The 14,820-nt window shown below is 43.7% G+C and overlaps 1 protein-coding gene and 1 long non-coding RNA gene across 2 annotated transcripts in view; both read left to right on the top strand.

The window, feature by feature from the left end:
* Positions 1 to 8,532, top strand: part of LOC108874498 (titin-like) — a 169,092-nt gene extending 160,560 nt beyond the window's left edge. Inside the window, 4 exon segments of the mRNA XM_051068894.1 lie at positions 26 to 5,448; positions 5,541 to 5,694; positions 5,980 to 6,303; positions 7,158 to 8,532. Coding sequence (XP_050924851.1) covers positions 26 to 5,448; positions 5,541 to 5,694; positions 5,980 to 6,303; positions 7,158 to 7,450 — 6,194 coding nt within the window. The 3' untranslated portion in view covers positions 7,451 to 8,532.
* Positions 8,533 to 9,246: 714 nt separating this feature from the next.
* Positions 9,247 to 14,439, top strand: LOC108874497 (uncharacterized). The gene is made up of 4 exons (XR_001959696.2): positions 9,247 to 9,396; positions 12,623 to 12,751; positions 13,292 to 13,350; positions 13,882 to 14,439. It is a non-coding gene; the product is annotated as an uncharacterized LOC108874497 (long non-coding RNA).
* Positions 14,440 to 14,820: the final 381 nt, after the last annotated feature.

Below are 14,820 nucleotides of genomic sequence, written 5' to 3'. Positions count from 1 at the left end.
CTTAAAATGTTTATCTCATTTCTAGTCCCTGCCAAGATCCACCTGCCAAAGAACCTGAAGGACAAGGAAGCCATCCCTGCTCTGCGTGGAGAAGTTGTCAATATCAAGATTCCTTTCGGTGGCAAACCAGATCCTGTCATTACATGGCAGAAGGGACAAGATCTCATTGACAGTAATGGCCACTACCAGGTCATTGTCACCAGGTCATTCACTTCTTTGGTATTCCCCAATGGAGTAGAGAAGAAGGATGCTGGTTTCTACATTGTCTGTGCCAAGAACAGATTTGGCATTGACCAGCAGACAGTTGAGCTGGATGTGGCTGATGTGCCTGATCCTCCACGTGGTGTCAAAGCTAGTGATGTCTCCAGAGACTCAGTCACACTGAACTGGGTGGCCCCCGCAAATGATGGCGGCAGCAAGGTCATCAGCTACATCATTGAGAAGTGCCCCACCACTGCTGAGAGGTGGGAGCGTGTTGCCCAGTCTCGTGACACCCGCTACACCGTTATCAATCTGTTTGGGGGAACCAGCTATCAGTTCAGAGTCATTGCTGAGAACAAGTTTGGACAGAGTGCTCCATCTGAGTCCAGCGGACCTGTCATGACCAAAGAGGACAAATCCAGAGTTCTGCTCTATGATAGGGAGGTTGATGATACTGGACGTGTACCCAAGGGCAAGGCTCCACACTCTGATGCCAAGAATCTGCACAACAAATATGCTATTGCAGAGGAATTGGGCAGAGGCCAGTTTGGCATCATCCACCGCTGTGTTGACATCAGCTCTGAGAAGACATACATGGCTAAATTCGTCAAAGTGAGAGGTGCTGATCAAGCAATAGTCAAGAAGGAAATTGCAACACTGAACCTGGCCAAACACACCAACTACCTTCTTCTCCACGAATCTTTCGACAGTCCTGAGGAGCTGGTGATGATCTATGACTTCATCTCTGGTGTTGACATCTTTGAGCGCCTCAGCACTCCTGAGTTTGAGCTTAATGAGCGTGAGATTCTTACCTACATCAGGCAGATCTGCTCAGCTCTTGAGTTCCTGCATGCTCAGAGCTATGGACACTTTGATATCAGACCCGAGAACATTGTGTACACATCTAGAACCAGCTCTAATGTGAAGATTATTGAGTTGGGCCAGTCCAGACACCTGACTCCTGGAGACCAAATCAAGATTCAGTATACCACTGCAGAGTACGCTGCTCCTGAGATTCACCAGTGTGACATGGTTAGCACTGTCACTGACATGTGGTCAGTTGGTGTCCTTGCCTACATACTCCTCAGTGGACTTAATCCATTCACATCTGAAACCAACCAACAGATGATTGATAACATCTCCACTGCAGCCTACAGCTATGATGACGAGTCCTTCACGCAGGTCAGTGTCGAGGCATTAGACTTCACAGACCGCCTAATGACAAAGGAACGAAAACATCGTATGACTGCTGCTGAGGCACTGGCGCATCCTTGGCTCACCAAGCCTGCAGAGGAAATCAGCACCAGAGCAATCCCAACAGGAAGGCATAAGAGATACTACCAGTCAATGGTGAGGAAAGAGTGGAGCACCGTTGTCTCTGCAGCCCGTGTGGCCAGTGGTGGCTCCATCAGGTCCCAGCGTGGCGTCTTTGTCGCTAAGGTGAAGATTGCTCCATTTGAACATGGCCCTGTTGCAGGCCAGATTAACCATGCGGTGGTGAATGAGGGAGACAGTGTAAAATTCATCTGCAACATTGACAACTATGATAGTACTACTGAAGTGACATGGTACTGTGGAGTCAGGCAGCTTGAGGCTGGTGACAAATATGAAATTGAATATGAGGATGGCCTGGCTGTAATCACCATCAACAAGATCACAAGAGCAGATGATGGCACTTACAGATGCAAGGTTGTGAATGAGTACGGTGAAGACAGTGCCTACGCAGAGCTGTTTATCAACGGTGTTAGATCTTACCGCGACTTCTTCACCACCCGTGTGGTCAAGAAAACTAAGCGCAGAATTGACGCTGCCAGAATGCTCCAGAAACCGCCTGAGTTCACCCTTCCTCTGGTCAACCGTACAGCCTACATTGGTGAAGATCTGCGCTTTGGCGTGACCATCACTGTTCACCCTGAGCCTCGTGTCATCTGGCACAAATCAGGACAGAAGTTAATCCCCGGACATGATGACAGGAAATATACCTTCATAAGTGACAAGGGCCTGTATCAGCTGATTATCCACAACCTTGAGCCCGAGGATGACGCTGAATACAGTGTTGTGGCCCGCAACAGGTATGGTGATGACAGCTGCAAGGCTCGTCTTACCGTTATTCCTCGCCCTAAACCAGCAGACCTCACCCTGAGGCCCATGTTCAAACGCCTGCTTGCAAACGTAGAGTGCAGGGAGGGCCAGAATGTGCGCTTTGAGATTAGAGTATCCGGCCATCCCACACTGAAGTGGGAGAAGGATGGCACACCTTTAGCATTTGGACCATCTATTGAGGTTGTCCATGAGGGTCTGGATTACTTCATCCTTCATGTGAGGGACACTCTTCCTGAGGACTCTGGCATATACAGAGTTACTGCTACAAACTCTGCTGGATCTGCCAGTTGCCAGGCCACGCTCAAAGTAGAGCGTGTTGCTCATGTAAAGAAAGAATATGAGATGAGTGAAAAGGAGAAGGAAAAGCTTTCTGGAAAGGAGGAATTGGATAAAAAGGTGAGGCTGTCTCAGATTATGGCTGGCACTGTTGTCACACCTCTTCCACCTGCAGCAGTACAAGCTGTAAGGGAGGCAGCCACAATGTTTAAACCTGCTGTGACAACTAAGAAGGGCGAGAAGACTGAGGCTGAGATACAGAAAGAAAAAGAGGAGAGGAAGAAGCGTGCAGATGAGAAGAGGCTGCGTATGCCTTATGTCGTCCCCACTCCTCGCGTCGTTAACCCAGCTGTTCTTGAGGAGGATGTGGAAATTAAACACTTCAAGCCACTCTCTGATATGAAATGGTATAAGAAGCTGCGGGATCAGTATGAGTTCCCTGAGCCCATGGAGAAAATTAAACAGAAGAGGATGAAGCGTATTCGCCTCTCTAGGTGGGAGCAATTCTATGAGGTGCCAATCAGGATCAAGGACCAGTACAAGCCCAAGTGGCGCATCTCATCCATGACTCAGGATGACTTGGAGACTGTGAGGCCTGCAAGGCACCGCACTCCTTCCCCAGAGATGGAGGCCTACCACAGGATCAGGAGGAGGTCCCTTGGTGACCTGTCTGATGAGGAGCTGCTGCTACCCGTGAAGGAGTATCTGTCCATGAAGAGAACTGAGGAGGAGAGGCTTCGTCTGGAGGATGAGCTGGAGCTTGGCTACTCTGCCTCTCCACCCAGCCTCAGTCCAGTTCGCTTTGAGCTGTCTGCCCTGCGTCCCTCATCTCCCAGAAAAGTCTACAGTGATGATGAAGAGGGAGAAGAGGTCCACAGATATGACTCCTATCGAATTCCATCCAAATATGAGGCTGGCCCAAGTTTTGTTGATCTCCGCCAGCGTCACGACAAAGCCACATACAAACCTCCAAGACAGAAGCAGAGGGTGTATGAGGAGAGAGAAGATCAGGAGCTGCTGCGCCCACACACAACTGCTCAGAGAATCTCCTCTTACAAGAGTGAACTCAAACGCATTGAGTTTGAGGAAAAGACGAGGACTGCTAAAAAAGAAACAACTGTCACTGTTGCAAAATTCTCTGAGGACATTGAATCTGAGCATCTGACAGCCGTTACCTCAGAATATATTCCTAAGCCAATTAAGAAGCTCCCAATGCCTGAACCTGAGAGGAGAAGATCTCCTACCCCAGAAAAGGCTGTGAAGACAGATGTGACCCTTCCTAGAGTTGACTTTGCATCCAGGTATGAGGAGAGGAAGCAGGCTCTGAGATCAGAGAGAAGATCAGTGGAGAGGAAGGTTGAGGTGGTGACACAGGCACCATTCAGCCTTGACCATGCCCCACGTATTACCATCAGGATGCGATCTCATCGCGTACCCTATGGCACCAACACAAGGTTCACCTTGAATGTCCAGGCCAAACCAGAGCCTGAGGTCAAGTGGTTCCACAATGGAAAAGAGATTAGCCAGAGCAGCAAATACCACATGACCAACATCAGTGGAGTTCTGACCCTCCAGATCATCAACTGTGTGACTGAAGATGCCGGCACTTACCGCGTGGTCTGCAAGAACACCAAAGGAGAGACCTCTGACTATGCCACATTGGATGTAGCAGGAGCAGAATATGCTGCCTTCTCTTCTCTCCGCAAAGATGAGGAGCCTCCATCCTCCCGTCTGCCAGAAATGACCAGGACAGAGGTGTACCACGTCTCCTCCTCTAAGACAGTGAAGGAAACTGTGACTGAAACTGTGAAAGAGACCACCACTGTTGTTGAGAAGCCAAAGGAGAAGCCTAGCGTTCCTGCCAAGATCCTGACCAAACCACAGTCTCTGACTGTAGAGGAGGGAGACCTCGCCAGATTTGAGTGTGATGTGGCCGGTGACCCAGCACCTTCTATCACCTGGATGCATGAAGGAGCTGTTGTTGGTTCCACTGCCCGTCACCACATCGTCTCCACTCAATACAACTCCTCCTTCGAGATCTCTGCTGTTGAGATGTCGGATGAAGGTAGCTATAGTCTGCTGGTGGAAAACGCTGGAGGCAAACAAGAGGCCCATTTCACTCTGACAATCCGCAAGTCTGAGTCCAAGGAGAAAGTAGTTGCCCCTCCCAGAGTCACCTCTCCGGAGGCAAAGTCCCCTCTTGCCAAGTCCCCTGAACCAGTCAAATCTCCTCAGAGAGTAAAGTCCCCTGAGCCAATCAAGTCACCTCAGAGAGTCAAGTCTCCAGTCTCACCAAAATCCCCAACACCAAAATCCCCAACACCAAAGTCCCCTACTCCAAAATCCCCAACTCCATCTGAGAAGGAACGAGTGACCTCTCCAATTAAGTCGCCAAAGAGAGTGATGTCACCAACTCTTGAAAAGAAGGTGACCTTGGTCCAGGAGGAGGTCCTGTCCTCTGTCAAGGAGATCAAGTCCTCCCACAGCCAAATGTCCATTACAGAGGGCCAGTCTCTGACTCTGAGGGCCAGTATCCCGGGGGCCTCCGACATCAGGTGGATCCTGAACGGGGTTGAGCTAGCCAACTCAGAGCAGTACAGATATGGAGTGTCTGGAAATGATCAGACCCTGACCATCAAATCGGTCAGCCAGAGCGAGCAGGGGATCATCACGTGTCAGGCTCAAACACAGCAAGGCCTGGTCCGGTGTCACTTTGATACTGCAATCACAGCCAAGCGCTCAGGTGCACCCCACTTTGTGGTGCAGCCCCGGTCCCAGAATGTGGATGAAGGACAAAATGTCAAATTCATGTGTGAAATTGCAGGAGAGCCTTCACCTGAAGTGGAGTGGTTGAAAGACAACATGGTTGTAAGTAGTTTTCTCCAGAAAGTTATTTGTTTTGTAATCAAGACAAAATGTCAACACAACGAATAATCAACACTTTCTCTCCCTCTTTGCAGATATCAGTCACATCAAACATTAAACTGAGCCGCTCTAAAAATGTGTACACTCTGGAGATATGTGAAGCCACAGTTGCAGACAGTGGAAAATATACGATAAAAGCCAAAAATCAGTTTGGACAGTGCTCTGCAACATCATCCCTCAACGTCCTCAGTAAGTTTCCATGCATGTCAACTAACACAATTAAACACACTGTGTCTCAATGCATTTAATTGGCTTGGATAGTGGAGTCTGTAATGAAAATGAGACTTGGATTGCACCGACGCAAACACCTTAAATCTAATTCAGCATTCAAACCCATGAATGTAAATCTAAGGCATTTGAGCACCCCAGCTTACACTGTGTTTGACGACACTGCATACACCATTGCATACAGGATTTAGTGTACTTGTGCACATTGTGATATGAGCCGTGTGCTTGTCATTTGCATTCTCGCAGCTCTTGTTGAAGAACCAACAAAAATGATTATTGTGGAGCAAAGAGCTTCTACTGACGCTGCTGCCAGCATGCAGAAAAGTTTCTCAGCCTCGTCAGTTCACATGGAGGCAGCTTCCATGCAGGCCAGCAGTTACAGCAGCAGCTCCCACTCTGCTGCTGCCCAGTATTCTTTTGAGAGCATGTCTGCAACTAGCATGTCTGCCATGATGGCTGAGTCAATGGTTTCCATGAGCTCCAGCAGCCAAATGATGGAAATGTCTGCTCACTCGCATGTTGAGGCCTCCTCCTCCTCGCTGAGGGCCCTCACCACCGGGGTCAAAAGAGGTGAGATGCATTTTACAAGTTGCCTGAATCAGACGGTAACAGGAGGTGGGCCTTGAATGACCTGAGCATCTTTGTGAGCAAAGATGGAATGTTAAGATGAATGTGATGTGAGAAGAAGTTGTTGAAAGAACGGTTCCTCCCATGTAATTATCAGTTGACATTTGAGACTTTTGCCTTTATGGTTACATTCCAGTCACAAGAAATAAGCCACTGTTTTTATAACATATAAATACACAAATACAAGGTGGAAACCACATAATACTTCTTCTGTGCCACCCATTTCAGCTCTATAATGTTGGACTAAATGCATATACGTTCTTGTGGAATCAAGCAGTTAAAGTCAAGGTAAAAAAAATCACAGGTAGCCAACTTGGCGGGCTGTTGTGGCTGGATGGCACTGACATGTTCTGGTTAGCTTGCAAGCTACAGTAGACCACCAGCAAACCCTGCAAGTAGTCACTGCATCACCACGTTTTCGAGTATTTCACAAAGAACCCCATTATATATGAAAATATTCAATAATAGTAAATAATATGAATAAAGTCAGGAAGGAAACATTATGTCTTATGCAAGACGAGAAGATATGTTATTCTCCAGCTGTCACACCTTGAGAATAAAATAAATAATCCTATAAATGTAAGAGTATATTAGAAATCATCAAACTGCTGCTATTGTTTCAAGCAACCTTCCTGGTTTTTGATTTGTATATACTTTTGATGAAAATTGTGGCATCTGTCTGAGACTCTAATGTAATCAGGAAATGTAAAAAATGTGAAAACAATGAAACTAACATGGTGTAATTTTCCCAAATGTAAACCTTCCAACACTGACTTCGCTCCTCTTTTCACTAACAGGCACTCCACCAAAAATCGAAGCCCTTCCGCGGGAAGTCAGTGCCGAGCCAGGGAAGTCCCTGACAGTGGCAGGGGTGTTCTCTGGAGACCCCATCCCCTCTGTCCAGTGGGTCCGCTCTGGTCGGACCCTCCCCAACGGGGATGAGCGGTACCACGTGGAGAACACCTCTGACCTCTCCACCCTCATGATCTCTGCGGTGAAGGAGGACGACGCTGGAGCGTACACCCTCCGACTGTCCAACGAGCTCGGCTCAGACTCTGCAACTGTCAACGTTCACATTCGGTCCATGTAAAAAGAAAGAAAAAAAAAGAAAAAAAAGTTAATTTCTATCCCGTTTCCCTGATCCAGAACCTTTTTATTTAGTGAATTAGCAACGATAATCTTACTTGATGAAGATCTGGATTTCTGTTCTTGTAAATATGAACTATTTTTGTACCAAACTTGACATTAATTTATGCCAAACTAGACTCAAGTCTAAAGTTGTTATAAAATGTGCCATATTGGATAACTATGACTTAGGATTTTTGAACCACTTTTCTGTGACATGTACATAATGTATATAGCCGAATTTAACGGTTATGGGAAATGTATGCATTGTTATTTATGACAATAATATTAACTGAAACAAAAGAACAAATGTTTTAACAGGAGAAAGTTTCACCAGGAACGAATACCCTGTCAAACTTAGAAACTAAACTCTGTGCCTCAACAATAAGTTGAAGTCTTTAAGATTGCCTCAACAGGTAGAGAGGCTCCCTGTTGATGTTCTGAACCAGAAACAGAAAGACAAAGTTATTGTTTTGGACACGCATCTGTGCGTGTGATATTACAGTTTCCTATGAGTTGTACCATGAGCTTAAGACCCTGAGTGCTGTTTGCATTACCCTCATGTAAGCAGCATGAACTGGCCTTGTGCTCAGACTGACTGTGTCATACCACCATGATTTGATGACCGGCTCAGAGTGCGAGCGGCCTGCACTCTCAGCATTTAGATCATTTTAATAAAGAGCGCTGTTTCTGGCACAGGACGGCTGGATTGGCTTTTCAAAACGTAACATCTCCTGGCCATAAATGAACAGAAAGTCAAAGCCAGCTCTGCTGTGCAGAAGCAGCGCTGTCTCTTGGAGGATAGCTAGGTAACGTGTTTGTGTTTGAGTGCGAGTGTTTTTAGCTTTTAGTCATTTCACCTTGTCAGTAGTCAGGGTCTTCTTCATTCACCACAGTGATTACATCTCCTGTGAAAGAAACAAAAAGAGAAGCAGTTATGTTTTGCCCTGCACTTTGATTTAATTTATCTGTTGATGTAGAACTGTGTTTCATCCTCCTCGAGTTTTATGCATTACTGATTTAATAAAGCATGATTTCAGCACTATACACAGGTTCTCCTTTTGTGTTTATTGTGTCTTTGGTGTGTTTTCCTGCTCTCACGTTCACCTCCAACTCCTGTATACGTGGTCTCATCCAGCGGTAGAAGGTAACTAAGCTGCTGTACTGACACTACAGAGTTTTGAAGTATGTTACTTGACTATTTCCACGTCACCCTGCTGTTTACTTTTACTCCACCACATTTCATTTGAGAGATTAAACCTGTAGTGTTATTCGTTCACATTTATTTATTCAAGCCTTAAACTGTCTCAGTGTGGTAAATCCGCCTCATGTAGAAGGTCACAGATGGAGCTGGACCTGCAGCACCTCCACCTGAATCCTTAAACCCACTATCAGAGGCAATAAAGCTACTGTAACTAACTACAGTACACATACATGTTACAGCAGCATGTTCATTAGCTTGGCTGTTACAGATTATATGTGGTTCATGTCCAGTTTGTCACTAATCAAAGAGTTTCGCCTTCAGATTCTGTGCACTGATGACGTGTCTGAAACAGGGCTTCTCCCCTGATCTTAAAATGGCTTCTCTCCGTCTCTACGGCAAATGAATTTTAAGACCAATCAGAGGCGTTTGCTGGGCGGACCGGAATCGACCAGCCAATCGGCGTTTTTCTGCCAGTGTTAGCTGACGTACGTCGTCGTTGCTCATGACGTGCCTCCTCATTGGTCATGAACCTCTGGGCGGAGCTCAGAGAGGCGGAGAAACGAAGCCGGAACAGATTTAAACCAACGTCCGAGCCGCTGCCTCTGTTTGTCAGTGCTGTGAGGAAACGTCGTTACCGGAGAGTCTGGATGCTACAACAAACACGAACACCAGTGAGACTGGACGCTGAATACACTTGCAGCGCGAAGGTAAGGCTAACAGTTAGCGGCTAGCGTTAGCGTTATCAGAGAACGTTAGTATTAGCATTACCTTGTAATGTTATCATTTAATTCAACTTTCAGTCGTTTATATCTCGTGTGTTAAAGTGTGTGTGTGTGTGTGTGTGTGTGTGTGACTGAGCTGTGGAGGTAACTAACTGTTGAGTCTGTTTACAGCTCTGTTAGCTTCTCTTTACTCTGCAGACATGTCACTGCTTCTTTCTAATGTTGAGCTTTAAGTCCGTTTATTCAGGATTATCCTGTCGTTGTGATCATGTTGTTTCTCTTTGTGGTGATATTGCGTCGTTTTGTGTCTCTAGCTGTTTTACATCTGGTTGTGGTCAGTTTCTTTGTGGTTGTTTTACATCGTTTTGTATTATTATTCCAGGTCATTTAACGTTTCTTTGTGGCCATGTTGTGTTTCAGTGTGGCGGTTAAACATCTCATTGTGATCTTTTGTGACTCAGTTTATTGTCTCTTTATCGTTTCTGTGTCTTTGTAGCTTTGTGGTAGTCTTAACCTGTCCATAGCCATTCATTGATCCCCTGTTGTGTATATTGTGGTGTTTGTTGTGACTTGAATATTTAATGAGCTTAGTATTAGGGATGCACCGATACCACATTTTTTCAAGCCAAGTACAAGTAATTACATTTGAGTACTTGCCAATACTGAGTACCGATACGAGTACTTATTAAAGCCATTACACTTCGTACATTTACTTGAAAAGTGTTTTATTTTTGTCAGATATTGTTTTATTCTTTGGCTGTAAGAAATTGCTGTGACTGACATTTGAACAATCCGTTATATGACATTGCCACACATTTTACTCAAACATTTTAGCATTCAACTGCATCTTTTTTTAACAGTCTGGCCACATATTTCAATATAGCCCTGAAATAAAACTACCAGCATAAAACTGTGGCAGAGCAACTAAGGCATTAGGATGTAATCAGCAACGTCTGTCTGTGAGAACTAAGTCTGTTTTGAAAAAGTGAGGGGCAGGTTTTTTTAATGAAAAGCAGCTTCTCTGCATTATCAGCTGTTAGTCTGTTTCGATGTGGGACACTGAGCTAAAAAGCCCTTCACTTTCCACACTGCGGCATGGTGCTGAGAGGTATCTCCACGACATTTGAGCCCTTTATTAACCCTCCAGTACTGCAACGGGTTGTCTTCCCGAGCAGTTGTGGTCTCTCCAAGGTAGGTCTCTAACTGAATGGCAGCACCCACTGGTGCATGGCTCAGTGATGCCGAGTCTTCAAACACACAGTCCAAACTGCTGCTGGCTTGTGCCTTGAGAAGCTCTCTGGCTCTCCTCTGTATACCCTCTGCAGCTCCAGCTTCACCATTAGCTCAGCCTCTGTAGCAGTGTTGATGTTTGAGAAAAAACGATCTTTATACCTAAAACAGTGAAAATAATATAGTAGCTGTTTACAGACAAGCTAGTCGGGCACTGTTAGAATGAATATCAGTTACATCATTACCTTCAATTAACTTAAAGTCAGCTGATTATGCACGAGTTAAATGGTAACGTGTTTTGAGGTCATAATGAAAAACCTTTTTGTTTTTAGGATATTTTCTCAGAAGCAAACAAAGACTGACAGACATTTTACCTTGGATCGATGCAGTATAATGGGTTTTTCTCTGTCTCTCTTGACAGCTGCAGCTAAGGTCCCCTTCATTGCTTTGATGCCATGATCGTCGTCTGTTTCTTTGTTTTTAAAGTCTTAAAAGTACGACCACGGCAGGAAAGACATCAGATGCCAATGCATCAGAAGAGCTTACTTTTCGTGTTAATTCCTCAAACAGAGCCAGGACAGTATTTCTTCTCCTAAAGTGCCCATTGGTGAGCTGTGGGATTGTTGGGAAGCTCATGCTCAGACCTGTGTATTCCCAGAGCCCTCTTCTGCTCAATGAGAGACTGCAGCATGTAGTGCGTGCTGTTCCAGCAGGTCTGCACGTCCTGTTGGAGTCTTTTTATTGGCTAGTTGAGCTGCACCTGAATATCTTCAAGGCACTAGTAGGCTAAGGCGAAATGTCTAAACTATATCAGCCACGCTCGTCTGTGCTAAAAGCCCCTCATTAACAGCCAGCTGGAGGGTGTGTGCGACACACGGCAGGCTTCAGGAGTCCAGCGTCACTCATGGCTTTGATCATGTTTTTCACATTATCATGTAGCACACATGAACAGAACTTTTAGGGAACTCCCAAGTCTGAAGCATGAAATCATCAAACACACCTGCGATGGCTTGGCTGGTGTGTGAACCCCTAAATTGTTCTACATGCAGGACGACTCTTCGCAGAGTAAAATCCTCGTCAATCTGCTGTGCAGTTAAACTGATGACGGGACACCGGGGTAACGCTGCTCGTCCAAATATCAGTGGTGAAGCTGAGGGCCCAAATGTCTCGCAACAGGCTGCGCATGTGCCTCTTCACAAAGTCGTGGAGCTTTGGCAACACTCTGTCAGTGATGTGGTGTCGGCTAGGGATCTCATACCTCGGCTCCAGTACGCTGAGAAGACGTCTAAATCCCATATTATCAACAACCGACAATGGCTGGTCATCAAGAGCAATGTACTGGGTCAGAGCCTCTGTTATTTTCACTGCACACAGGTTGTCTCTTAACATCTTCTCTCTCTTCTCCAGAGTTTGCTGCAAAGTTGGTTGTTGCTGTTTGTCATTATTAGCAAAGTCTTTGAACTCAGCGTCGTGTTGGTTTTTTAGATGTTTTATCAGATTGCTTGTGTTGAAAGTTCTCACTTTCGTCCCTTCTCTTGACACTTCCACTTTGAAATACCTTCCACACCGCCGACATTGCTCCTCCTTGCTCTCAATTAGCACCTGACCGCCCAACTGAACGTCACGCTGCCATAAAGTGGTATCAGGCTGTGGTAACTGAAGTAGAATTAAAAATACAAGTTAAAACCCTGCTTTCAAAAAGTTTTTATTCTGCAGTTCACAGTTACACGATTCCTCCAGTGATTAATGACAATTAATGTAGAAATGTATGATTAAAGATCATTTTAGTTCATTTTTCTCAAATATTTATTGTTATTGATTCAGCTCATTTTCTGAAACAGCCTCTAATGTTTGTTAAATGTTGTGGTTCAGCTGTAATGTTGAAGATTTCTCTGTGTTTTCATGGTTAAACTGTTGATGAGGAATAGGTAGCAGTGTATTGATCATTTTCCTTTGTATGTTTCTCTTTGGTTTCCTCCAGGTGTCACCACTTCATCCACGACATGGTCCACGATCACAGAGACATGGTCCACGATCGCAGAGACATGGTCCATGATCAGAGTCTTCGTACAATGAAGAAGTTCTTTGAGACCAGGACTGAGGCCTCCAGGTAATTCACTAACAGCTTAACATCAACTGTCCAACACAGAGACTGACATTAAATTCTAGCTCTTCAGTAACTGATCTGAGGTCTGAACAGTGTGATTAGTCATAAAAAGACTTCAGTCATGAGTTTACTCACAGAGTTCATGAGTGTACAGTTGAAGTAGAACTTAAACATCATGTGTCTTTCTCTGTCTTCCTCATCAGTGCAGTAAATCATCAAAATGTGAGGAACTCATTCAGTTCAGTGTCATTAGAAACGCTGTCATTTAGCTTCTTTGTGCTTCTATCAACCAGAGTGAGTTCAGACTGTAACAGGAACATTTCCATCCACTGCTGCTGTGTGAATATCAGCAGCTGCTGGAGTCAGTTCTCCAGTCAGAGCAGCTTCTTCTGTCTCTGTGTAGAAACCTGATTTAACTCTTGGACTAGTTCTGTTTAGTCCAGAACCAGTTAGTCCACACTCTGGTTTCTTTGCAGTTTACTGTCTTTTACTTCTCTGTGTTAAAAGTCACATCTTTATATTAACGTTTGTTTTTTTCCACAGGATTCAGACTTTAACCATTAAATCACAGCGAGAAGAGAGAGACGTGAAGACGTCAGAAGGTCAGTGTTAGTTTATTGTTTCCAGTCGGACTCATTATCACTCATTATCATTATCTCAGCTGCAGTTTGACTCTTTAAAACCTCTTGTCTGGAACAAGGAGCAACAAACAAAAGCTGCTGTAACTGATCAGTTTTAAATAGTATTTTTCAACAATGTAGCTGCAAAAAAGAAGTTTAAATAATATATATAACAGAAAACATACAAGCTTAGTTTAGAATAGAATAGAAACCCTTTTAATAAATAGGTTTAAACCATAAGTACTTAAAACTAAAACATACGTATGAAACTTTTTACAAACTAAAGAAAAACCCTAAAAAAATTTGAGTGATGAGTGTAAAACCATAAAAAAGAAATATAAAACTATAAAAAAATGTATTTGAAAATGTTTAAAAATAGGTCTAAAAAATTAAAACATGAGCAAAAAGTGTTTTCACTGGAACAATAGGAAAGCAACACTTTACATCAGCTGGTAGAAGTGTTTTATCTGATGAACAGCTTCGTAACATGTTGTTTTCTTTCATCCACTTCAGGTCTTCAGCTGCTGTCGTCGTCTTCGCCTGCAGAGACGAGAACACGTTCATCACACACACTGAGCAGTAAATCTATTTTTCCTTTTCTAAACTAGCTTTATTTGTTTTTGATAACTAATTACAATATCACTTATTTTATTGTGTTTGTTTTTTTTATTATTATTACAGTCATAGTAATGACTAGAAATACTCATGAAACTATATAAAATGAGAATGACATGAAGATGACATAAGTAATTATTACTGAGGTCATTTCAGAAATGATATTACTGAAATTACTAAGGCAAAGGTAATACAAAATATACTTTTACTTGCTAATTAACTAAAATTATTTTTACATATTAAATATTGTTTTTTTTTCACAACATTCTAAGCTATGGCATTTTTTGACCTTTTTTTTTTTATAGTTTTATATTGTTCATGTATTTCATCATTTTTATAGATTATTTTGTTGTATATCTTGTCATGTTTATATCATGCCTTTTTCTATTTTTGCTGCTGCAACACTGAAGTTCCCTGCTGTGGGAGTAATAAAGTATTATCTTTCTCTTACTCAAATACTTGCCAGTCTGCTATATATTCTAATATTGTATGAAAGTGAATATCTTTAGGTTAGGGTTTTGACACCATAGTATACTGTGACGTTTTTTGACTTTTTTTGACGCCATATTATACTGTGACTTTTTTTGACTGTTTTTGATGCCATATTATACTGTGACTTTTTTTGATGGTTTTTGATGCCATACTATACTGACTTTTTTTGACTGTTTTTGACGCCATATTATACTGTGACTTTTTTTGATGGTTTTTGATGCCATACTATACTGATGACTTTTTTTGATGGTTTTTGATGCCATACTATACTATGACTTTTTTTGATGGTTTTTGATGCCATACTATACTATGACTTTTTTTGATGGTTTTTGATGCCATACTATA

Source organism: Lates calcarifer, unplaced genomic scaffold (genome assembly GCF_001640805.2).
Source record: "Lates calcarifer isolate ASB-BC8 unplaced genomic scaffold, TLL_Latcal_v3 _unitig_5444_quiver_468, whole genome shotgun sequence".
NCBI classification, from domain to species: Eukaryota; Metazoa; Chordata; class Actinopteri; family Centropomidae; genus Lates; species Lates calcarifer.
This window is presented reverse-complemented; position numbering and strand designations above follow the sequence as displayed.